Raw genomic sequence first — 27809 nt, 5'->3', positions numbered from 1 at the left:
TATATTCAATATTGTTATTGAGAGATGATTTTCACTCCCTGTTATTTTGATATTAATTCTAGTTTTTGAGTTGAATTCTCCTTTGCTTGACCATTCTTCTATTGTAGTTCCTCCCTATTTTGGTTTTCATTTTTAATTTTCATTTTTATTTATGAAATATTTTATTGAGTATGTTTTGTAGTGAAGGCTTAGAACAGTTTAACTATGAACTTTATAAATTCCTTCTCTGACATTTCATTCAGTGTGCTGTCAATGGAGTCTGTTGTTGAGGCATTTGTGGTTGTTTGGGATATTTGTTACCTTGTTTTTTCATGTTGTTTGTGTGTCTACCCATCTATCAATATGATTCAGAAGCAGCAGAGTCTCTGCCCTATGAACTTGTAGTGTTCCTGTAGTACCTCACAGATTAGGGAGAGACAAATAATAGCAACAATCAATGCAAACATATGCAGTATTAAACTAAATACTTAGTTACTACTCTGACATCTACAATACTGATCAGCATAATAAACAGAATTGTAGGGTCAACAACTGCCTTCAGACATTAGATTCAAGTGGGTTATGAACTCCCATTTTTACCCCAAATACAGATTGCAGAATCAGAATCACATCGGTTACACATCCACATTTTTACATAATGCCATATTAACTGTTGTATTCTGCTACCTTTCCTATCCTCTACTATCCCCCCTCCAAATTTGTCAAGAGCTTTGTAATGTTTTGAACAACCAATAAAAAGCTAAAAATAATAATAAAAACAACTGCCTTCAGTAAAAACAGTAATTAATCTGGCATTAAATCAAACAACAAGTGTCATCTATAGCATCCACAGCAGTAATAATTGCAACAGCATTAATGAGGGGGGCAGGAATTACATAAACCAATTAATTCTAAAAGATGTTAAGGAATAGAGTTAATTAAGAGGAAAGAAAAGAGATAGTGAGTAGAAAATATTACAATTTCAACAGGTGAATAGAGAGAATGCAGAAGAGATGTAGGATGGTTATGAGGAAGAAAGAGAAAAAATAGAAGTAAAAAATTAGAGGAGAAATGAATGAGAGAACAATAGAATCTGGCTGTTAACAAAAGAAGAGAAACAAGAGAAGCAGCCAAATGAAAAACAATATAAAACCAAATCACAAGGTACTAATTAAAAACCCTAATGAAGACAAGGCAAGGGAAAATAACTACATTCAAAATATTCTACAAATGAGAATAAAGAAACAAACATATGTGTGTGTTTGTGTGTGGGTATGTAAATGTCCATGAGATATTCAGTGCACATACCTACATACCCACACTCACAGAAGAAAAAAAACCTAAAGGAGATTCTTCATGAAAAAAATTAAGGACCTTGTTTCCATTGAGGTGGTCAAAATAGTCAATAGAAATATATGTTCACTACCTATGCCCAACTGTCTTTCTGTTTCTTCATGAGGTATGTACTGAGCATGAGAATAGGGGACATGGGTTGTTAAATCCTTCCTCTTTTTTACTCACCAAGTTGCCAGTAGGTTTCAAAAATCCCGTGCTTATGGGCAGTATGAGAGGTAGTGTGGGATGAGAAGTACTTTCAGCTTCAGTTTTGTCTGCACTGACTAGGTCGATGCACTCCCAGGGTGATGCTGCTGCAGAGTTCTGCAAGAGGTGTTCCCATAGGTGGAATTCCAGAAGTTAGAGCTTAGATCTAGTCAGGTCCTAGACGCTTTGCTGGGTGCTGTTCTGGAGAGATCAGATCAATGCACCTCTAGGTCCTTGCAGATGCCGAACTTCACTGGAATACTGTACCACAGTTGTCTCTCCAGGGTTTCATTTGTGGGGTGGGGGAGCCAATGTTTGGCCCTTTCTGCTACTCATGACCCTGCATTTCCTGGCTTCCTGGGCTGAGTCCCTGCCCATTCAAATTTCTGACCCACTTTGGCTGGTCCTCAAGCCACCTCAAGATGGGCTTCCACCTGACTTGTATTCCCCCTGGGTAAAATATTCTCCATGTCTATTTTGCTCTCGCTTTGTTAGGCAGTCTAGGTCACAAGGCAGGTGCCTGCCAGGACTGTGTATTGGACTCAGCTCAGATCTCCTTGTTCCCATAGCACCACCCCAGTGTGGCTACCTCAAGATGGCTCCTGCCTTGGCTCTCTGAAAACAGCAGGGAAACACAGGACAACCTTTATGCACCAGTGTACTGAGCAGTACAGCCTCTGGATCATCCTAGGGAAGGCTGCACTAAGTCTGGCCTTTGTATTTCTCAGCATTTTCCCCTCCCTCTGTGCTGTGGCTGTGCCATTACTGCTGTGACTGCTGCAACTGCTACCACCTTGGCTCTAATGTTCTTTTTTCTTTGTTTAATGTATCCAAATTTCTATGTCTCTAAGACACTCTGACTGTCCAATATTGAGTTTTAGTAAAATCCCTTTTCATTCATCTTGCAGTATTCCTGCTGCTTGAATCCTGGGTCATGAAGCAACTAGAAATACAGCCTTTCTCTAGCCAGTTATCTTGCTTCTCCTTTCCTGGTATTTTTAACATTCACTAGAATTTAAGCTTATCAAAGAAAAGGCCTACCCTTCCTATGGTATATCTAAAACATCTAAAATATAGCCTAGGTAGCATTTAATGTTTATTATCCTAAGTGAGTCTTACAAATGTTAGAATGTTTAGGAGTCATGAAGACTGACAAGCAACAGTGGGATCATTGCTCATGAGAAAAGTTACTTTCGGGTGGTAGGCAAATCACTGATGAGGCAGGTAAGTTCATCAAGGGTCAGAGCCTGTAACACATTTAACTTAATCCTCGTTTCTGACACATGAGCAGTAAAATTTCCTGCTTTGAGAATTCAACAGGTACAGGAAGGATGAAATGAAATATTTCTTCCTCTTTGGGGATCTAAGAACTAGTCCAGTTGGTGGCATTTCATAGAGCCAGAGCAGAGTGAGAAAGTGTCTCATTCAAAATAAGAGGATGGAAAAGATGAAGAGATTCAGGGCTTATCTGATACTGCACTTCACAGCAGGGAAATAGTCAAGCCAGGGACCATATCTGGATCAGACTCCCTATTTCCTATAGTGACAGATGTGAATAGTGGCCCTCAAAAAGAATGTTGACTTTTCCTTGTCATGCTGGTTTGTTGGTGAGCTGTACACTAAAAAGACTGGTGTTGAGAATACCACCCAATGTTACATATATGAAGGAAGTGCTAATCTGTTCTACTCCCAGATGCTAGTCTTCCCTGAGCTGCTCTTCCAGTTGTTGGGATCCTGACTCTCTCTCAAAACCAATTTTAGGGCACCTATGTAATAATCAAATTTTCTTGTGGTCATGGGAGCCAAACGGACCAAAAGTTTATATTTTTTTCTCCAAAGATTAATTTTACTATTCAAGAATAGTTGGCAGTAATAATTTATCCTTTATAAGAGCAATTAGCATGGTATTTTATAATGATTTACTTTCATTTTTGTGTCCATTGTGAATTATTTGAGCGCTGAGATATCTTATTCATAGTCTTTATATTCCCAACATCTCACGTAAAGGAACTTTTATCTCTTTTACTCCCGTCTTTACCCCATCAACTATCTTGCTTTTGTATCTTGAGCACCTCCAGTATTTATACAAAATAACAAAGGCTGATACTATTTACTAGTAAGCAAAAAAAATTACAGTAAAAGATGTTGTGCATTCTTATACCATTCACTCTCTATATGACTTTCTTAATATACAAAAAGGAGTTCTGAGTCAAACACTAGTTCTGCTTTGCAGACACGGCAATCTTGGATGTGGAGTATAAAAGTGGGGAGGAGTGGAGAAAGGTAAATTCAGATATCGAGTCTAAGTTGTGCATTTACAGTCCCATTTTATCAGATAGCACAACACCGGCAATTAGTGGGCAGTGGCTTAGCTATATAGCGGTAAGCGACAAAGTTAAAAGTGTCCCTGATACTTTAAGAGCTATTTTTGGCCAAGGCATAATGGTGAAAAAAAATGTGAAAAACCAGCTGAAACAATATGAGGGAGAATCTTTCCATGAGTTTTGTAGAGCATGTTCTATGAAATTATAAGCCAATACAGTTACAAATTACTTGACAGGTTTTATTTTAAAATGCGATTAGTTTAGTGGGAATTTTTATGGGTAACAAAAGGAAAATGACCATTCATGCAACCTCGATAATACTCACCAGTAGTAAGCAGCAGGGAATGGAGAAGCAGATGAGATCCCACAACAAAGCAGAGAGCCAGTACGTAAGTACATAGACCCCACTCAGAAACTGGATATGTTTTGCTTTACTGATTCTTTCAATTACAGTTTGGAGACAAAAGCTACCAGCAACAATAGAAATTCCAAAAGCCAAACATTGTACTATTTGCAATCCATTTATAGGCCTATGGAAATGAAATAAAAGATGAAATAAAAGTAGAAAACACTGATTTCAGTAGCTATTTTCTAATGTTTATGGTCAGATGGAAAGGGGCTATCTTGAGGCTCAATTACAGTAAAAGGAAAATCATACATACACTGTATTAGAACCATAAACAGGGAGTGGTTGAGGCTTGTTGGAGACTGTAATAGAAGCTCTAGGGCCAGAGAGTAACATAAAAAGAATGTTGTCTAACACCGCCAGGGATGTTGCAGATGAATGGTATGCCTCATTATTGAACAAAACAGTAAGTACGGTTTTGTTTTTTTCAACCTTAATAGAAAGTGCAATAATACAGAAGTCACGGCACTCTTTACTTTCCAATAGGTAATTCTGCACATTACCTAGAATAAAGAAAGAAATTCTTTACATTACCAATATAAGTCTTTCTTATCTAAAGAAAGCAATTCATCAATGAATCAACAGGTTAATATGACTACTAGTACTTATGTTGAAGGTCCAAATAATCTTCCTTGCTATTTATCATTTCCCATTCCAACTTTCTACAATGGGCTATTTCAAATCCTAACATTTTGTCTTCAAGAATTATACTCCATCACTAATCCTTATAGTAATCTCATTATTTACAACCCATAAAATAGTGATTCTCTTGTCTAAAGCAAGCATGGTTTGCTTGTTTTTCAAAAACTGTTTTGACTGTTCTATTTTAATTTGCATTTCTACTTATATTTTAAAATCAGCCTCTCAATTTATACAAAAAAGACTGCTGAAATTTTGGTAAGGATTGAATTAATCTACAGAGAAATTTGGAAAAAAACTGTTATCCTAACAATAGTTTTCCAATACATAATGTGGAATTTTCTCCATTTGTTTAATTTTCTTAGTAACATTTAGTAATTTACAGTTTAGAAGTCTTTTGCTTATTATCTTAAATTTATTCATAAGTATTTTATTCTTTTGGTTGTTATTGTGAATTTGATTTATTTTCTTTCCCTATGCCTATTACATATAAGTGGAAATTTTTTTAAAAAATCAAGTCTGAAAATTTCTGCCTTTTGAATGGAATGTTTACTCTATTTATATTTACTGTAATTATTCACATGCCAGAATTTATACCAGTCACCTTTCCATGTCTTATCTCCTTGTTTCTTTCTCCACTGCTGGAGAATACATTTTGTGGAAAAATATATTTTAAACTACAACCTTTAAATTCTTTTTTTGTTGTCATTTGACTATTTTAAAGCTATTTTCTCTATGGATGCTCTGGAGTTTATAACAGAAATCCTAATTTAAAACAATGTGATTAAGGTGAATACTAATTTGCTTCCAAGAGTACTCAGAAATTTGCTCCAACATAGCTCTTCCCTCTCTTCTATGTACTATTATAGTATAAATTATACCTTTATATATTACAAGTCCATTAACACAGTTTTATAATTATTTTTTTATCTAATTATCTTTACTGCTTTTAAAACTTATCTCAGAAATTATCTTTTCTAATTTCTCATTCCTTCAGAATTACTGTCTGGTATCCTTACATTTCAGACTGAATGAATTGTTTTAGTATGTTTCACAGATAGAAAGATCTGCTGGTGATTAATTTTCCATTTTAATTTATTTGGGAATGCCTTTATTTCATTATTTTTGAAGAGAAAATATACTGGATATAAAAGGTTCCTGGATGTCATTTTTCTTTTAGCAATTTGATCATTCCACTATCTTCTTACCTTCTGATAAAAAGTCAGCTATTAGTCTTTTTAATCCACTGATATGGTAGGGTGTGGCTGAAAGAAGTAGGTCAGTGGGGGCCTGCCTTTGGGGTTTATATTTTGTTCCTGGAGAGCAGAGTTCTGTTTTCGGCTGTCATGCCCTGAGCTTCTTTCCTCTGCCACACACCCTTCTGCCATGATATTCTGTCTCATCTTAGGCTCAGACCTATGGAGTTGGCTGGCCAAGAACTGAACCTCTGAAACTGTGAGCCAAAATGAACTTTTCCTCTTTTATGTTGTTCTTGTCAGGTCTTTTGGTTGTAGTGATATAAAAGCTAAAATTCCATCTTCAGTTTCACTCCTTTTAGTTTACTATAGGTAGCAGGGAAAAACCAGGACATGACTTCAACAGAAATCTTCTCAGGTAAATATCCAACTTCATCACTTTCTACAGAACACTAGAACACAAGTTATCTGCCCCTTTGTAACAAGAGTCACCTTTTCTCCAATTTTAAAAATTGGTGCATTATGATTATAAATAATAATAGGAATCATAGTGAAATATTCATACATGCATATAATTTAATCAGTTTCACTTCCCAGTATTGCTTATTTTCCTCCCTTTCTCCCTTTCCCTGAGCCTCTTCCTTTACTGGTCTCCCTTATATTTTCATGAGCTATCTTTAAAAAATTATTCTCTTTAGCTTTCACATATAAAACATATGACCCTTGACTTTCTGAATCCAGCTAATTTTGCTTAACATAATGTTCTATAGTTCTACCTATTTTCCTGCAGATGGCAAAATTCCATTCTTCTTTATAGCTGAATAAAACACGCATAAACACACATAAATATACCACATTTTCTTTATCCATTCATCTGCTGATGGACATCTGGGCTGGTTCCATAACCTGGTTATTACAGAATCATGCTACTATAAACATAGATATTTATATATCATTTTAGTATGCTGGCTTTCATTCTTTTGGATAAATACTGAGGAGTAGAATATTTAGGTCATATGATGGTTCCATTCCTAGTCTTTTGAGGAACCTCCATACTGAGTTACATGTGGCTGTACCTATTGGTAATCCCACCAACACTGTGTAAATATTCCTTTCTTCCAACATCTTTGCCAACTTTTATTATTATTGTTGTTGTTTTTAAAATATTTTTTTAGTTGTTGATAGACCATTATTTATTTATATGTGGTGCCAAGAATCGAACCCGGTGTCTCACACATGGCAAGCAAGTGCACTACCACTGAGCCTCAGCCCCAGCCCATCTTTTATTATTTTTATTCTTGATGATGGCCATTCTAACTGGAATTAAATGAAATCTCAGTGTAATGCTGATTTGCATTTCCCTGATGGCTAAAGATGTTGGACATTTTTCACATATATTTGTTGGGTATCTGTATTTATTCTTTTGAGACATGTCTACTTAGTTCATTTAACTATTTATTGGGCTATTGTTTTATTCCTGATAAGTTTGAGTTCTTTATATATTATGAATATTAATCCATTGTGAGAAGGGTAGGTACCAAATATTTTCTCCATTTTATGGGCTCTCTCTTCACTCCATTGTTTCCTCTGCTGTGAAGCTTTTTAATTTGATAATATTCCATTTATAAATTCTTAGTATTATTTCTTGAGTTTTAGAAGTCCTATTAAGGAGGTCATTGCCTGCAAGTATACCTTAGAATTTCCTTCTTCTACATATGGATATCTAGTTTTCCCCAGTACCATTTGTTAAAAAGCTGTCTTTTCTCCAAAGTATGTTTTTTGTGCCTTGGTCTAGAATCAGATGACTATATCTGTGTGGGATGTCTTTGTGTCTTCTATTCCATTGATCTATGTGTCTATTTTTATGCCTACAGTTTTAAAAATATTTTTAAAAAATCAGTACTTTATATATGTATATAAATATGAAATTCACTGGGGTATATTCATATTTGCATATAATATAGTTTGGTCAATGTCATTCCACTGTTTCTCTCTTTTCTGTCCCTCCTCCCTTTCTCTCAATTCCATTTCTTTGCTCCACTTATGTCCCTTTTATTTTCATGGGATTCCCCCACCCCCAACCTTATTTTCTTCTTATTTTGGTTTAGCTTCTGCATATAAGGAAAAACATCTGACGCTTGACTTTCTGAGTCTGGCTTACTTCACTTAGCATGATGGTCTCTAGTTCCATTCACTTAATAGTAAATACCATAAATTCATTCTTCTTTATGGTTGAGTAAAATTACATTGTGTATATATTCCACATTTTCTGTATCCATTCATCTGTTGCCAGGCACCTGGGCTAGTTCCATACCTTAGCTACTGCAAGTTGTACTGCTATAAACACAGATGTGCTGTGGCTATATCACTATAGTATACTGATTTTAGTTCTTCAGGATAATTACCAAGGAGGGAGACAACTATGTTATATGGTGATTCCATTTCTAGTTTTTGATATCCATACTGCTTTTCAGAGTGTCTGTACTAATTTGCAGTCCTATCAACAATTAATAACTGTACCTTTTGACAGCATTTATTATTATTTGTATTCTTGATAATTGCCATTTCGACTGGAGATAAAATCTTAATTTTGATTTGCATTTTCTATAGTTTTTAATAACATGCTCCTCATTACTGAGCCCTTAATGCTCATATTTCTACAAATATTATGTTAATGATGATATATTATAAGTATGCCTCTAACATAATAGCTTTCTCTTTTGGGGAGGGTACTTGACTACTGAACAACATCCCAACCCCAGGGTCTCACTGAGTTGCTCAGCACCTCACTTTTGCTTTGAACTCACAATCCTCCCGTCTCAGCCTCCTAAGCAACTGGGATTACAGGCAAGCGCCACAGCTCCTGGCCATAATAGCTTTCTTGAAAGCATTTTTCTTTTCTATATAAGTTCTCATGAGAATAGCCTTTAATATTCATATTTCAGCCAACAGCCTCTTTAAGATTAGCTAGTTTTTTTTAAATGTGTACTTCAAAACTTTCTCAGTATCTCCCCATAACTAGTTCTAAAGTCAATTCCCCACTGTTTGGTATTTGTTGTAGCAGCACCCAATTTCCTGCTATCAAAATATGTATTTGTTTGCTAAGGCTGCCATAAGAAATACCACATACTCAATTATTTAAACAATAGAATATCTCAGTTTGAAGACTAGAAATCTGAGATCAGGTGATGGCAGGGTTGGTTTCTTCTGAAACCTCTTTCCTTAGTTTTTAGGTGGCTTTCTTTTTTTTTTTTTATGTATTCCTGTGGTCTTCCCTCTATGTATGCATATAAATGCCCAATTTCCTTTTCTTTTCCAGTGATACTAGACTAGGGTCTGTCTTACTGACCTAATTTTAAATTTAATTACCTTTTCAAAACCTTATCTCCAAACACATTCTGAGATACTGGAAATTAGGACTTCAACATTTGAATTTGTGTTTAGAGTGGCACAATTTAGCCCATAACTATTTTTTGTTGTTGAAAAGTGTAAATTCATAATAAATATTGTATATACTAATTCCTCTGCTCTCCATATTTGTTATAATTGTTCTTTTTAAAGTTGCTGCTCCTCCTTTTAGTAGATGCTATATTCTGAACAGGATGCTGCCATGGATTTCTTTGAGAGACTTTTGAAAATAATTCTGGCCTTTATTTTTATGCCTGGCTCACAGATGTCAGCCCCAGGTCTGTATATTTAGTGATTAAAAAAAAAACAAGGTCCTTGAATGCTTTAAGTCAGTAAGTTTCCATGATTTGTCAAGTAGATCTGTATATGAAGGCAGACCATCAAGCTTTAGGCAATTTACAAGTAAGAGTCAACTTTTACTTCATGCTTGTACAGGTCTTCAACATCCATCAGAGGTTAGTGGTTGAAGTATTCTCCTTTCCTAGGTCATTCCTGGCCACACATACTAACATTTAAACCATTGTAATGTCAAAACTTTTCAAAGTTCACTGTGGTTATCTAGTTCTTAAGGTATTCATTTTTAATTTTTGGCCAGGTTCTTGCCTGACTCTGTTGAAATCACAGCCTTAGCCACCTGTGGTGATGTTACCAGCAAATTGCTACTAATTTTAGTAATGGCCTGAGAATAATGCTTTAATTTATTAAATTTTTTATCTTTTAGAGCTTAGTTTTGATTCAAATCCAATAGTAACAATGTTATTGGAATAGAGATTTTCAGGAATTCTGTAGTTGACAATGTTCTAAGGATAGGGCTTTTAACAGAGCTCGAAATAGATCTGTCATTTCTGCTAACTGCAAGGCTACTACTGGCTTTTCATGGCTGGTAAGGGAGGGTGATTGGAATGGTGCTAACTTAAAATGCAGATCTTATAGTGGTTCAATAATTTTTCTTGAATAGATACATTCTAATTTGTTTTCTGCTTTTGGTTAATGTCCAGCTTTTGAAAATGTGTGATTTAAATTTTATTTTATAAATATTTTTGTTCTTTTTGTGAGAATGTTGGTTAATTCCATCTTACCCAAAGTTCAAATCATCCACATACTAGGTGTTGGGGTAATTTGTGAAATAGAAAAGTTAATTAATCAACTATCTTAGAGTTATTTTAACAATAATAAAGAGAATGCAGAGAACACATTCATTTGGACAAAATTAAATAGTTACACAGACTACCTTTAAAAACTAGTTCTGAAAAGTCAAGTATTCAACCATCTGTTTTTAGAATGGCAAACATACTAAAGGACAGCTTTCAATTATTGGAACCAACATTCTTATCACGTGAGAGCCCAGAGAGACATCTGTATTTTGGTCAAAATAAAAAAGCTAATGCAAAATTGCATAATACAATATTTTCACTCTGGGATTATGCAATTTAGCCAAAAGACCCCATAGCCAAAATGTTTTTAACCTTTATGTCTAGTTGTCTCCAATTTAGTTGCTTCTATGATACGGTAATTAGGTGGGAAAAAAAGAGTAACTAAATACCATAGTTAAATCCTTTCTTTGCAAGTGACAAAAGTCTTCATATAGCAGCAATCTTTTTTCTTTCTATGAGTCTTACCTTTAACTTTCCGTAGCTCTTGATTTTTAGACTTTAGAAAAATCTCTAGTTTCTTTATGAGAGTCAGAGCCAAACCAGAATTCCCTGAAATTGAGTAAGGCACAATGGTTTGACCATAATGTCTCAAATCCATTTCTCTTGCAGGCATATAATCATCCTTGAAGTTCAGAGCTATTAAGAGATAGGTAGTGACAACCAGAATTACTATTATCTGTAGCAAGATCAACTTCCAGTTGCGCCAACTGAATAGTGCCCTTTTTATAAACATGGAACAAAACTGCTGGCGGTAAAGTGGAAACTAAAAAGAGGGAAAATAGTATTACAATGGTTAGTGACCCAAGTAGGATATACATGTAAAATACATTAGTTTAAATGTTTCAAATTTTATGGTGAAAATACACACATATAAATTTATGCTTTAAACTGAGCCCAAGAAAACAAGATGTTTATTTATGTAAGATATTAAGTGAAGATTAAAATGGGGCTTCTAATCTGATGATTTATTAACATGGTATAGTACTTCTGATTGGAAAATCCAAATTATATCTTTTATTTAATATTAAGCTATAATTTTTCTATTTTCTCCATTTTATAAGAAAACATTCCATAAACTATTATATTTTTCCTGGGTATAGTACATGAATTCTACAGAACATGTCCTTAATTTGATCAACAAATATTTTCTGAATGTAATAGTCAAAGTTCTTGGGTATAGTCAAAACTGAACAAAGGGAAAACTTATAATGAGAACTTTTCAAAGAGAATTTTGAGAAATAATAAGGCTGAAGGTAGCAGCTGTAATCTTTTATCTAGAACCCATTTCTCCTACATGAGGAAATTAATGTGGTTATTACAGACTGGACCATATTTGGCTTGCTAAGCTCCAAACATATTTTAAATTTATTAAACTACATGAACATATGTAAACCAAACATACTAGTGAATATGCTTACCCCAGTATTAAATTTAATGGTAGCAAGTTCATTAAAACTGGAAAAAACTGGTCTTTCAAAACTTCCAGACAGGCTCTGCTGTTTGTTTTGGTCATGAATACTCATCTGGGAAGTTGCCAGCTTATTGACCCTATACACATACACACATACATGAAATGAGCACAGATCATTTAGTTTTAATCATAGCCACAATCTGTTTTATTTAAGGAATGTAAATGAGTTCCAAACTTGGAAGACTCCTCTTGCTCATGCATCGGCAGGAGCATTGCACATGAGCAATAATATGATAATGGTGGTTCTCAATAAACCAGTCAGAAGACTGCTGCCAACTGATGGCAAGGTTTCTACCATTCTGAGGCAACATGAGAAATATAATTACAATACATTTAATTTCATTAAACTGAACTTACTCAGTTAAATGACTTACCTTTAATCAAAGATATTTGTCCTCCAGGATTTAATATGTTCTTTGTTTTATAAAATGACAGGGACATTGAGCAGTAAGGTTTTAAAATTAGATAAAAGTCCTTATATTTCCCACTACTGCCTATGTTTGAAGCTGGTTTTTTTTGGGGGGTGTGGATACTTGAGAAGAATGCAGATACATACAAGTAGTTATAAACCAAAGGGGGAATGCTAGTTAGAATAATAGAAGAAAAAAGACATCACAGCATATTTAGAGACAGGAGAAGTGGTAAAACACTTGGTGGAAAATACATTATTTGAAAAGGCATATTATTTTATAAACCATAGAGCTATCAAAATCTTTTCAATAATTTTCTGCTAGTATTTTTTTGGACTATAGTACTAAACTCTGACATGAGTAAGTAATGAGTAGGTTGATGACTTAGGTATGCTTTAAAAACCACATATCAGCATAATACATCCCATCAATAGACTTAAAGACAAGAATCATATGATTATCTCAATAGATACAGAATAAGCATTTGACAAAATATAGCACCTCTTCATATTCAAAACACTAGAAAAACTCGGGATAGTAGAAACATACCTCCACATTGTAAAAGCTATCTATGTTAAGTCCAAGGCCAACATCATCCTAAATGGAGAAAAACTAAAAGCATTCCCTCTAAAAAATGGAACAAGACAGGGGTGCCCTATTTACCATTTCTATTCAAACTAGTTCTTGAAACTCTAGCCAGAGCAATCAGACAAATGAAAGAAATTAAAAACATATGATTAGGAAAAGAAGAATTCAAACTACCATTATTTGCTGATGACATGACTCTATATTTAGAAGATCCAAAAATTTCTACCAGAAAACTTCTAGAACTAATAAGTGAATTCAGCGAAGTAGCAGGATATAAAATCAACACCCATAAATCAAATGTATTTCTATACATCAGTGTTGAATCTACTAAAAGAGAAATTAGGAAAACGACCCTATTCACAATAATAATAATAATAATAATAATAATAATAATAATAATAATAATAATTCCCAAGTGGGAATCAATCTAACAAAAGAGGTGAAAGACCCCACAATGAAAACTACACAACACTAAAGAAAGAAATTAAAGAAGACTCAGAAAATGTAATGACCTCCCATGCTCCTGGATAGGTAGAATTAATGTTGTCAAAATAGCCATACTACTAAAAGCATTATACAGATTTAATACAATTTCTATTAAAATCCCAATGACATTCTTCATAGAAATAGTAAAAGCAATCATGAAATTCATTTGGAAAAAAAAAGACCCAGAATAGCCAAAGCAATCCTTATCAAGAAGAACGAAGCAGGAGGCATCACAATACCAGACCTTAAACTATACCACGGAGGCATTGTAACAAAAACATAATGGTATTGGCACCAAAAGAGACACATAGACCAACGGTACAGGACAGAAGACCCAAAGACAAACCTATATAAATACATAATTACACTTATCTCATACTTGACAAAGGCACCAAAAACATCCATTGGTGAAAAGATAGCCTAGTCACCAAATGGGGCTGGGAAAACTGGAAATCCATAAGAAACAAAATAAAGTTAAATCTCTCTCACCTTGCAAGACACTCAAGTCAAAGTGGATCCAAGACTTAGGCACTAGAATGGAGACCCTGCTTCTAACAGAAGAAAAACTAGGCCCAAATCTTCACCATGTTTGCTTAGGATCTGACTTCCTTAACAAGACTCTTAAAGCATAAGAAGTAAGATCAAGAATCAATAAATGGGATGGATTCAAACTAAAAAGCTGTTCTCAGCAAACAATAATGTGAAGAGAGAGCCTACCGAATGGGAGAAATCTTTACCACCTCAGAGCATTAATCTCCAGGATACATAAGGAACTCAGAAAACTTCACATAAAAAATAATAATAACCCCCCAATCAAAAAGTGGGCTAAGGAACTGAACAGACAATTCACAGAAGAAGAAATACAACTGATCAACAAATACATGAAAAATTGTTCAAATCTCCAGCAAATAGAGAAATGTGAAGTAAAACTACACTAAGATTTCATCTCACTCCATTCAGCATGGCAGCTGTCAAAAATACAAGCAACAATAAATGTTGATGAAGATGTGGAGATAAAGGCACACTCATACATTGCTGGTGGGATTGCAAATTGGTGCAACCATTATGTAAAGTAGTATGGAGATTCATCAGAAAACATATATTATTACCCTATATATATGTATGATTACACTACTGATGTGACTCTATACCATGTATAGCCAGAGGAATGAGAAGTTGTGTTCCATTTGTGTACAACGTGTGAAAATGCATTCTACTGTCAATTAGAACAAATTTAAAAATTTTAAAAAAGAATGATGAAATTATGGCATTTGCTGATAAATGGATGAAACTGGAGAATGTTATGCTAAGCAAAATAAACCAGTCCCAAAGAAACAAAGGCCAAATGTTTTCTCTGATATGCAGATGCTAATTCACAATGTGTGTGAGGGTGCTGAAGAACAGAGATATTTTGGACCAGATAGAGGGGAGTGTAGGGAGGGGAGGGACCATGGGGCTAGAAATGATAGTAGAATGAATCAGACATAATTACCCTATGTGGATATATGATTGTATGATTTGTGGAACTCTACATCATGTACAACTAAACAAATGAGAATTTATACTCCATTTATGATGTGTCAAAATGCATCTACTGTCATACATAACTAGTCAGAACTAATAAAAATATTTTTTAAAACACACATATAAAATGTATTTTAAAAAAATCCTTGAAAATGTGCCCACAGTATGCTTCTTTTATGATACTAAAAGGATTGAGGAACACCATGCTTCAAAATATAATTATTGAGTACTTTTCTCTGCCATCTTTCAGAATAGATTTTATTCTTTACATTTTATTCACTGGTAATAAATTCCATTAGGACATTAGAAAATTCAAATAAATAAAAAGGCAATAAACTCTAGTACCTAGTGATAACCCTGACAATTTTAACAAACATATATAAACAGAGATGAATATACACAAATACACTCTTGAAAATAGCATTTTAATTGTGTCTAGTCTATTTATATGTACAGTCATGCATTGCTTAATGACAGGTGTACATTCTAAGATATGCATCATTAAAGTTGTCAGTATGCAAACATCAGTGTCCTCACACAAATCTAGATGGTATAGTTTACTACAAAACTAGGTTACCTGATAGAGCCACCATAGTATATTCAGTCATTAACTGAAATACTGCTATATGACATGTGACTAATGTAATCAACGATATATTTAGGTTTAAATCTAACATCTTAACATACATTTTTAATTCATTCTTTTTAAAATAGTCCATTATAGTTCTATATAGTTGGGTTTATTTTGACAAAACCACACATGCATGGAATTTTACTTACTCATTTCAGTCCCTGTTTTCCTCCCTTTCCTTTCCCTCCTTCCTCCATTCTTGTGGTTTTCCTTTTGCTGGCTCATGTATTTATGTTTGATTGGTGCTTTCTACATGTACATAAGGGTGGAATTTCATGTGGTATATTTACATATGCCTTTAGCATGATTTTAAAATTCATTCTGTATTTCCATATTTTTTCTGTCCCTCCTCTCTTTTACTTGATCTCTTCCTTCTGCTCAACTGATCTTCCCTATATCTTTATGATAATCAACTGCAAATCCCTTCTTCCCTTCTGCAAATGAGAAAAAACATTTAATTCTAGACCTTTTTAGTGTGGCTTATTTCTTTTTTTAAAATTTTTTTCTTTAGTTGTAGTTGGATACAATACCTTTGTTTTATTTGTTTTTATGTGGTGCTAAGAATCGAACCCAGAGCCTTGCCTGCACTAGGCAAGCACTCTACTGCTGAGCCATAACCCCAGTCCCCTGAGTCTGGCTTTTTCATTTAGCATAATGTTCTCCAGTTCCATCCATGTACCAGCAAATGCCATAATTTCATCATTCTTTATGGTGGAGTATATATATAATTGTGTATATATATATACCACATCTTTGTCCATTCATCTGTTGACAAGCATCTGGACTGGTTCTTCAGTATGGCTATTGTGAATTGTGCTGTTGTAAACATTAATGTTTACATTAAAACACACATATAAAATGTATTTTAAAAAAATACAGTATACTGATTTTAGACCTTTGGAATTATACTGAGGAGTGGGATAGCTGGTTTCTTTTCTAGTTTTTTGAGGAATCTCCATATTTCTTTCCAGAGTGGTTGTACTAATTTGCAGTCCCACCAAGAATGTATAAGTGTAGCTTTCTCCCATCCTTACTAGCAATTTATTTTTTTATACCTTCATTTTTGCTAAATTGCTATATTATATACATGTATTTGTAGCCTGGAAATTTATAGTGTTTTAATTTTCTAGTAATTAGATTCTTATGATTTTTGCAGTTCCACTTTAATTTACTTAACCATTCCCTGATATTAAACATTTAGTTTGTCCTAAATGTTTCGATTTTTTAACTTTTTATTTTTTTATTATTAGTTGTTCAAAACATTACAAAGCTCTTGACATATCATATTTCATACATTTGATTCAAGTGGGTTATGAACTCCCAATTTTCCCCCGTATATAGATTGCAGAATCACATTGGTTACACATCCTCATTTTTACATATTGCCATACTAGTGTCTGTTGTATTCTGTTGCCTTTCCTATCCTCTACTATCCCCCCTCCCCTCCCCTCCCCTCCCCTCCCATCTTCTCTCTCTACCCCATCTACTGTACTTCATTTATCTCCCTTGTTTTTGTTTTTTTTCCACTTTCCCCTCACTTCCTCTTATATGTAATTCTGTATAACGATGAGGGTCTCCTTCCATTTCCATGCAATTTCCCTTCTCTCTCCCTTTCCCTCCCACCTCTCGTCCTTGTTTAATATCAATCTTCTTCTCATGCTCTTCCTCCCTGCTCTGTTCTTAGTTGCTCTCCTTATATCAAAGATGACATTTGGCATTTGTTTTTTAGGGATTGGCTAGCTTCACTTAGCATAATCTGCTCTAGTGCCATCCATTTCCCTGCAAATGCCATGATTTTGTCATTTTTTAGTGCAGAGTAATACTCCATTGTGGATAAATGCCACATTTTTTAATCCATTCTTCTATTGAAGGGCATCTAGGTTGGTTCCACAGTCTAGCTGTTGTGAATTGTGCTGCTATAAACATCGATGTAGCAGTATCCCTATAGTACGCTCTTTTAAGGTCTTTAGGGAATAGTCCAAGAAGGGGGATAGCTGGGTCAAATGGTGGTTCCATTCCCAGCTTTCCAAGGAATCTCCATACTGCTTTCCAAATTGGCTGCACCAATTTGCAGTCCCACCAGCAGTTAACAAGTGTACCCTTTTCCCCACATTCTCTCCAGCACTTGTTATTTGACTTCATAATGACTGCCAATCTTACTGGAGTGAGAGAGTATCTTAGGATGGTTTTGATTTGCATTTCTCTGACTGCTAGAGATGGTGAGCATTTTTTCAAGTACTTGTTGATTATTTGTATGTCCTCCTCTGAGAAGTGTCTGTTCAGGTCCTTGGCCCATTTGTTGATTGGGTTATTTGTTTCCTTATTGTTTAATTTTTTGAGTTCTTTGTATACTCTGGATATTAGGGCTCTATCTGAAGTGTGAGGAGTAAAAAATTTGTTCCCAGGATGTAGGCTCCCTATTTACCTCTCTTATTGCTTCTCTTGCTGAGAAAAAACTTTTTAGTTTGAGTGAGTCCCATTTGTTGATTCTTGTTTTTAACTCTTGTGCTATGGGTGTCCTATTAAGGAATTTGGAGCCCGACCCCACAGTATGTAGATCAGAGAACTTTTTCTTCTATCAGATGCAGAGTCTCTGTTTTGATATCAAGCTCCTTGATCCATTTTAACTTTTGTGCATGGCGAGAGAAGGGGATTCAGTTTCGTTTTGTTGCATATGGATTTCCAGTTTTCCCAGCACCATTTGTTGAAGATGCTATCCTTCCTCCATTGCATGTTTTTAGCACCTTTGTCAAATATAAGATAGTTGTAATTTTGTGGATTGGTCTGTGTGTCCTCTATTCTGTACCATTGGTCCACCTGCCTGTTTTGATATCAGTACCATGCTGTTTTTGTTACTATTGCTCTGTAGTATAGTTTGAAGTCTGGTATTGCTATACCGCCTGATTCACTCTTCCTGCTTAGAATTGCTTTTGCTATTCTGGGTCTCTTATTTTTCCATATGAATCTCATGATTGCTTTATCTATTTCTACAAGAAATGCTGTTGGGATTTTGATTGGCATTGCATTAAACCTATAGAGAACTTTTGGTAAAATCGCCATTTTGATGATGTTAGTTCTGCCTATCCATGAACAGGGTATATTTTTTCCATCTTCTAAGATCTTCTTCTATTTCTCTCTTTAGGGTTCTGTAATTTTCATTGTATAAATCTTTCACCTCTTTTGTTAGGTTGATTCCCACGTATTTTTTTTTTTGAGGATATTGTGAATGGGGTGGTTGTCCTCATTTCCATTTCAGAAGATTTGTCACTGATATACAGGAATGCCTTTGATTTATGCATGTTGATTTTATATCCTGTCACTTTGCTGAATTCATTTATTAGCTCTAGTAGTTTCTTTGTAGACCCTTCTGGGTTTGATAGGTATAGAATCATGTCATATGCAAATAGTGATAATTTAAGTTCTTCTTTTCCTATTTTTATGCCTTTAATTTCTTTTGTCTAATTCCTCTGGCCAGTATTTCGAGAACTATATTGAATAGAAGTGGTGAGAGAGGGCATCCCTGTCTTGTTCCAGATTTTAGAGGGAATGCCTTCAGTTTTTCTCCATTTAGAATGATGCTAGCTGGAGGCTTAGCATATAGCTTTTACAATGTTGAGCTTACTAGCAATTTATTTGCATTCTTTATAATTGCCATTCTGACTAGAGTGAGATGAAATTTAGTGTAGTTTTTATTTGCATTTCCTTGATTGCTAGAGATGTTGAACATTATTTCACATATTTGTTGGCCATTTGTTTTTCTTCTTTTGTGAAGTGTCTCTAATTCTTTGGTATTAAGTTTGAGTTCTTTGTATATTCTGGCAAAGATCTTATTCTGTAGGCCCTCTCTTTATGCTCGTGTTTGCCTTCCTATGGAGGGCTTTTAAATTTGATGTGTCCCACTTATTGATTTCTTGTTTTTTAAAATTGTGCTTTAGAAGGCTTGTAAGGAAGTCAGTGCCTGTGCCAATACATTAGAGTGTTAGGCTTACATTTTCTTCTAGCATTTGTAGAATCTCTGATCTAATTCTACAAATTAGGTTTTGATTCCACTTTGACTTTTGTGCAGGGTGAGACATAGGGATCAAGTTTCATTCTTCTAAACATGGCTAAAAAGGCAATATTTTTTTCCAATGTATATTTTTGGTGTGTTTTTCAAGGATTTGATTATTTTCTGTGTGGGTTTATCTGTTTTCTATTCTATCCCACTGGTCTTCATGTCTGTTTTGGTGCATTACCATGCATTTTTTTTTGTTACTACAATACTGCAGTATCATTTGAGGTCAAGTATTGTGATACCTCCAGCTTACTCCTCTTGTTCAGGATTGTTTTGGCTATTATGGGTTTCTTATTCTTTCAAATGAATTTTAGGACTGTTTTTGTTTTCTAATTCTGTGAAGAATGCCAAGAACGACATTGACATTTTAATGGGGATTGAATTGAATCTGTATTAAAACATTTGCTGGTATGTTCATCTTGACAGTATAATTCCTGCCTATCCAAGAACATGAGAGATCTTTCCACTTTATTATGAGATTTTCTTCTCATTCTTTCTTCAGTGTTATATATAGTTTTCTCTGTACAGTTCTTTCATCTCCTTCATTAGGTCAATTCCGAAGGTGTTTTTTTTAGGTTGTTGTAAATGGGATAGTTTTCTTGATTTCTTTCTCAGTAGATTCATTGTTGGTACAAGGAAAGTTACTGATTTTTGTATGTTGATTTTGTCATTATAATGTGCTGTGGTGTGGAGAGGTTCTTTTTTGATCTTGTCTATTTGGGGTTCTTAGTTCTTCCTGTATCTGGATATCCATTTAAATCTCATGATTGAAATTTCTTCTGTTATTATTTCCCTGAAGAGGTTATCCACACCATTAGCCTGCATTTCACAACCCTCCTCTATCCCAATGATTCTTATTTGGTCTCTTAATGTGTCCCAGAATTCTTGTTTATTCTCATCATGGTTACTTCTTTTTTTTAATACTGTCTCAATGTTCAAGGCTGACAAAATGTTCTAGAGTGATCTAGATTGAGACATTTCCTTTTAAGTGTGGTATCCACAGTCCTTGTGTTAATTCTATTTTTGCTATAGCAGTGGATGTCCATGAATGGGACCTGAGGACCCTTCCCACTTGGGGCCTCAACCCAAGTTGGGTTTTTGTATCTTCTATTCTTCATATTAAAGCATAGCTTAAGCTTGAGTGTGGTGGATAATTCATGTGAAGCAAGGTTTGCTGTCCTTTTTTTTTGAATTCAGTTCAGCAGCAGAGTCTCTACCCTGTGAACGTGTTGTTTCCTTGTAAGTTCCCAGCACTTCACAGAAAGGGCGAAAACAACAGAAACAATCAATGAAACTAACATACAATATTAGAATAAATATTGGGTGCCTACTATGAAATCTACAAAACTAATTGCCATAACAGGAATGGTGGGGTTAATAATTATCAACAGCACAAAAAAGAAAGAAACATGAACTAGATCTGGTATTAAAGCAAACAGCAGTTGTCTACTATGTCATACACAGTAGCAAGAATTGAAGCAACATGAATGGTGGGGACAGGTGATGTATAAACCAATTAGTTCTAAAAGATGATAAAAATACATTTCATTAAGTGAAAAGAAATTGTAAAAGAGAGTTTATAATGTTCACCATGTGACCAGAGAGAATCAGAAGAGATGTAGTAAGTGATAGTTATAAAGAAGGAGAAGAAAACAGGAAAACCTATTCTGAGATGCTCAAAACAGTCTATAAGGATGGATGATGGCTGTCTATTCCCAACTGTCCTTCTTTCTGTTTCTTCTTGGGATATGTAGAAGGGGTGAGGGAGGGAGAGGGGGCAAGCACACATGTACACAAGGGCTGCTAACCTCTTCCTTTTTTGTGTGTTTCTTACCAAGCTGCCAGCTAGAGTAGTAGCCTAATACTGAACCCCTATGAAATAGTTCTCAGTCTCCTTTCTTATTGGTATTAGGTACGATGGAATGGGAAATAAAGGTTGATCAGAGTTTTATCTGCACAGACCACATTAAAACACTCCAAGGGTGGGGCTGCTACAGAGTTCGGTGAGGGGAGTGCCAGGCCTAGGGCTTTGTTGAATGGTATAAGCTCTGGACAGATTAGATCAACAATGCCCTTCAATATTCCCCAACCTGTGGGGAGATATATTTTCTACTTTCAGTTTTCTTTTCCCACCTTAGAAATCATGGGATTCTCCATGAGTAGAAGTATGCTGGCTTGGTGTAGGTGTTGGTATCATGAACCAAGAGGACTGTTCTGACCTGTTCCAGCCTGTCTCACTTCTGCGGACCTAAGGCATTTTTTTCTGATATCCCCTTATTTTGATAATTTTAGTGTGTCATTTTTGTGTATAAATTTTGCTCACTGAACTTCTGTGGCTGTGTGTGATCTCATGTACCATCAATGTTGAAATCTTACTAAAATCACTCCCAATGAAATATTTTTTTGCCTTGCTTCCATGTTTACCTTAAAAATTGTCTTTCCTTGCACCCCTGCATTGGAAACCTTAACTTCTTGCTGTCTGGTTCTGTCTGACTCATTAATTAATGAAGGCTCAGGTAAAACCTTTAATATTTTAATGTGACTCAGTTAATTTTTAAAAAATATCTTTATTTTTATTTGTTTATTTTTACGTGGTGCTAGGGAATGAACCCAGGGCCTCAAGCATGCAAGGCAAGTGCTCTACCACTGAGCTACAACTCCAGCCCAACTCAGTTAATTTTTGAACACATTTTGTCTTGTTTAGTTGTATCTTTTCAGTTTATGAATCTGTCTTATAAACTGTATGCTTGGATATTTCTATATTTTTTATACTTTTATATTCAATATTTATTAATTTCCTTTCTTCTTCTGACTTCTAATTTTCTAAAAAGAATATCTAATATGTTGTTATTTTTTCATCTGTGATCCAACACTTGGTCAATCTTTGTATCTATTTTATACATGTTCTTGAAAAAATATATTCCCCAATTGTTAAGAACAAAGTTCTCTTTTCATACATATGAAAGAGAAAAAAAAGCTTAATTAAATTGTTAAAACAATTTAAAAGTATTTTTATCTACCTTATTTGTCAGTTTATGAGAAAAGCATATTAATGGCTCCTAAATGTTGTAAATTCTTTTAAATTATATTCATTTTTGTTTTTTTTACTTCAAAATTAGGTACACATAAATTATTGAATAATACTGGCATTTTTTTAGCAATATTAATTTCTTCTCTTGAGTTTTATTTGGTTCATTTTCAATACAACAAAACAATGAGATTATAAAATAGAAAACCACTGCAGAAGCTATAATAGTTCTATTTGGAAAGCCTTGCAGAATCAAAGATATTAAATAACTTTCAAGTATACTTTTCATGGAAACTGACTTAAGATTCATGTATTAGTTGATTTTGTCATTAAATGTTGTAAATAAGATATAATGAGGAGGAACTGCACTGTTTTAGAGGGTAGAATTGACACATAAATATGAGTGAGATTTGTAGAGTAGAAAGTAAATTCTGAAAACATCATTCAAGATGTGCAAGTATTGTACATGTAGCATTTTAAGTGACTAGTAGTGAGACAATGGACTAATTATTTTGGGTAAAAATGGTTTAATCCATGCTTCACTTCAGACAACAAATTCTAAACCACTTGGCTGAATCAAACTGGTATTAAAAGAAAATATGGTTAAAGAGAGAAAGTCACTGTTAATTTAAATTTGACAGTCTCCAACCTGAACTAAAGAAAATTTATTCATTAAGAAGGAGGTAGGAAAAGAGACTGACACTGCCAATAAGCACTAGCGGAAAGGACTCATCATGGTCCAAGGCTTTTTGTTTTTAAACTGGGGATTGAACCAAGGGAGCATCTTATCGCTGAGAAACACCCCCACTTCTTTTTATTGTTTTGACAGGGCCTTGCTAAATTCTGAGGCTAGTCTTAAATTTGTGATTCTCCTGCCTCAGCTTCCATCTCACTGGAATTGCAGGTGTGTACCACTGTGCCTGGCACTGTCCAAGGTTTTGAACTATAATTTCCCAGTTGCAGGTAGAGCTTTTATCATGGAAACGATGACTTTAATGAATAAATAACATTCATTCATTAATTTACTAATTGAGAACTATTTTTGAGTATTTTTTATATGACAGCTTCTGTGTGAGGTCCCAAGTATAATCACTGAACAAAAAAGGCAAGATCCCTACCCTTATGGAGCTTTTTATAGCTGTGCTTATATAGAAACTTTCTGATTGTAATTTAGTTCTCTATGAAGAGACAAGAGAAGATTTATTGAATGACCAAGAGATCACTTATTATAAATTGTCTTAGTCCATTTTGTGCTTCTATGACAGAATAGCTGAGACTGGCTAATTTATAATGAACAGAAATTTATTTCTCATGTTTTAGAAGCTGAGAAGTCCAAGATTGAGGGGCCAACACCTGGTGAGGATTCTCTTGCTGTGAAGGTAAAAGGTAAAGAAAGCACACAAGAGGAGCCTGAACTTTGTGGGACAAGTTCAAGTCACAACACAAATTATCCTTATCATAAATTAATTAAGTCACATTTTAATTTATATATATCAGTCTTTTAAAAATTTGTGTGAATAAATTATACCAAGTCTACTTGAAGCATTGATAAACTCCTTGATCCTAAGAGAATGAAGTCTAGCTTCAGCTTTGTCATACCCTTACCAGAAAAGGACATTTGGTAAATCCTTGTGACTGCTAACTAGCTGACTTTGCTTCGTGACAACATGATTTCCATGGGTGCTGTGATTTTGAATTTTTACACAGTGAGAGACAAACCATATAAAAATTAAATAAATAACAAAATTTGGTTAGGTCAAAATTTTAAAGTCATTTGTACTGTACACTATAAGTTAGAAAAAAACTTTTCATATAATACCATAGATGTAATTCTATATTTTCCTTGACCAATTCTAAACTCTCTATTGAGGAAAGACTATACATTAAGGCCCAAATTAAAAATCTTTAAATATTTCTTAGCTGAATATATAGAAATACATTAGCAAAAATATTTGAAAACTCAGTGATACTATGATTCTACCAACTGCAATTGGGGGGAAGTGCAATCTTAAATTGATGTAGGGTTTTAGGGGTAGAAATTGTTTTTTTAAGGTCATTATTACTTACTTAAAGAAGACTTCTTTCATGGTAGTGATTGAAACTCCAAAGTTGGTAATGCCCAGCTCTTTCTGATTCTTTTCCAACTCATCAAACAGAGCTTCAAATCTGAAATGAGAGAAGAAAGGATAAAAGAAAGAGCTAGTGTTAGTATAGATAAATTTTACCTTGTTTTTTAAAGTTAATTTTTAAATGTAAGCATTTTTCCCATTTAATGCAAATTAATATTATTAATTATATTTTCTCTATTATTTTCTTAAAATGAATTTTGTGGTACAATATATAACATAAAATTTGTCATTTTACATAAGTGTAAAGTTCAAGTGCCACTAAGTATATTCATAATGTACAACCATCACCATTATCCATTTCCAGAACTTTTTTACCATCTCAAACTGAAACTTTATGCACATTAAAAAGTAACTTCCCATTTCTTCATCCACCTTAATTTCTTTTTCTACAAATTTGTCTATTTTATGTACATAAAATACAATTTTTATCATTTTGTGTCTGACTTATTTTACTTAGTATAATTCTTTCATGTTGTAACATGTATTGGGTTCTATTCCCTTTTAAGACTGAATGATATCCCTTTTATGGATACACCACAGGTTTTTTACACATTCATCCATCAGTGAACATTTTAGTTGTTTACTCCCTTTGTGTATTGTGAATAATACTGCCATGCATACTGTTGTATAACTATCTATTCAAGTCCCTGCCATCAGTTCTTTTGGTTATAAAACTAGAAGTGGAATTGCCAGATCACCTTTTAACATTCTAACTACCAATGCAATAGGGTTTCACTTTCTCCATATCCTCACCACAATTTGCTAGTTTTGTGTGTTTTAATTTGCATTTCCTTAATGACTAATGATGTTGAGCATCTTTTCATGTGCTTGCTGGCCATCTGTATATCTTCTTTGGAGAAATTTCTACTCAAATCCTTTGACCAATTTTGAAAGTTTTTTTTGGTTAGATGATTGTTTCCATATTATTTTGTTCTACAAAAATTTCCAGTTATCAGTGGAAAAATGTTTAATAGATTATTCTTCATTGTAATTCTTATCATGAAACAAATGAAAAGAAGGCTGAAGAATTTACATTAGCAAATCTATCCCCACTATAACTTGACATTTGATATATCAGTTTACTTTCTATATATAGCTATTTGGCAACAGTTACTTCATATACTTATGGTTCCTACATCAAATGGAAGAGAGTTCTCAAATTATAGGAAGAAGTTGTAAAATGGAGTTAGTCAAGTAGAAGCTGGCTAATAAATAAAAAAGGATTTAACCAAGTAGCCAGGGTAATTATGTGAAATTTCTTTCTGTGTTGTATTTACATCGAGGATTACAAAGAATAGTTTTATCAGGAAGAGTTAACATTGTTTTAAGTTAACAAAATCTTTTATAGAAATCAATCAATTTCTTAAACATATCTCCAATTCTCAATGAGGGATTATCAAGCCTACTAATTACCCTCAGGCATAGTGAGCTCAAAACTCCAATTTGTAAATTTCCTCCATTCTAGGCTGAATTCTATTTCCATCTAATCTTACCTTGCTTTGATTCTTGGTTTTAATCTTACTCCTCAGTTTAATCTGTTTCCTTCTTCCTATGACACCCCTTCACATATTTTAAGACCATTTTCTTAATAGAATTCCCACAGCGCTTACTTGGTGTTCATCTTTATTTAAGGCCTCATATATTAAAGATTATTGTGTAATATTAATAAAATTATTCTTGCAATTCTATTTGACTGATTTTGGTATCAGGATAATACTAGCCTTATAAAATGGGTGAGGAAATGTTCCTTTTCTAGAATTTTTTTTCTAAAAATATTTTTGTGTAACTTCTTTTAATGTTTGGGAAAATCATCACTGAAACTATGTGGTACCACATTTTTCTCTGTGGGAAGTTTTTTTTGAGATTGGGTCCAGCTATGTTGCCTAAGTTAGTCTTAAACTCCTGGGTTCAAGCAATCCTTCTGCCTCAGCCTGGGACTACAGGTTCAGACCACCATGCCTGATTCATGGTAAGATTTTAAAAAATACTTTTGAACTTAAAAGTTTTATTTAGTTCTTAATTGATTCATAATAACTACAGATATTTATAGGGGTTAGCATGATGTTTCTAATTATTTATATATTCAATTTCTTTAATAAATAAAGGACTTTTCAAGTTAAATATTTTCTACTTGTAATTTGTGTATTTTCTCCTTGTCTCGATGATCAATATGACTAAAGTTTTACCCAATGTACGAATCTTCTTAAAGAACAAGCTTAGAGCTTATTTAAAAACCTCAAGTTCACTTTTTTTAGCCACACTCTGTGGATAGAAAGCTAGGTACTTGAGGGTATAAATACTATTTCTAAGTCTCTTCCTTGTTTTCTCATGTAAATGTACACATGTAAAGTACTAAGAACTGTGCCTGGCACAAAGCAAATTAACAATTACTTGTAGCTGCCAAAGTCTCAGAAATAACCAAGCAATTCTTGTCCTTTTATTTTTTTTCCCTACAATAATGAATTTCTATGATTTAAATGGGTCATGGTCATTTTATTCTGGTTGTTTTTCCCCCTCTCTCTTTCATGGGTTAGTTTAAAATAGAATATCTTCATAGTAATAACTTCAGGTATGAAAACAAAAAATGATACACTCCCAAAAGGACAATGATGAACACTTTTAGCTGGGATGGTAATCTCAGGTAGAATTATTGTTGTCTCTCTACAACTAATTTTATTAACTGCTGAAGTCAAAATTCCTGTTTTCTCTATTACAGTTACTGCAGAGTTTCCATTCAAGCTATTTTTTACTCTTATCATCATAATATCTCCTTACATGACTCACAATGCAGAAAAAATGTGTGTACAAGGAACATCCCATTATTAGTTTATCCTTTTTAG

The 27809-nt window shown here is 34.1% G+C and overlaps 1 protein-coding gene across 1 annotated transcript in view; it reads right to left on the bottom strand.

Annotated features, from left to right (window-relative positions):
* Nucleotides 1–27809, bottom strand: part of LOC308652314 (phospholipid-transporting ATPase ABCA3-like) — a gene marked incomplete at both ends in the record, with an annotated part of 148403 nt that overhangs the window by 52679 nt on the left and 67915 nt on the right. The window contains 5 exons of the mRNA XM_081300061.1: nucleotides 4171–4375; nucleotides 4508–4754; nucleotides 11114–11411; nucleotides 12067–12196; nucleotides 24908–25006. Of these exons, the coding sequence (XP_081156187.1) occupies nucleotides 4171–4375; nucleotides 4508–4754; nucleotides 11114–11411; nucleotides 12067–12196; nucleotides 24908–25006 (979 nt within the window). The remainder of the gene's footprint in view (nucleotides 1–4170; nucleotides 4376–4507; nucleotides 4755–11113; nucleotides 11412–12066; nucleotides 12197–24907; nucleotides 25007–27809) is intronic.

This window comes from Spermophilus citellus (assembly GCF_964194105.1).
Source record: "Spermophilus citellus genome assembly, chromosome: 6".
NCBI classification, from domain to species: Eukaryota; Metazoa; Chordata; class Mammalia; order Rodentia; family Sciuridae; genus Spermophilus; species Spermophilus citellus.
Note: the sequence above shows the minus strand (reverse complement) of the source record. Positions and strands in the feature narration are given on the sequence as shown.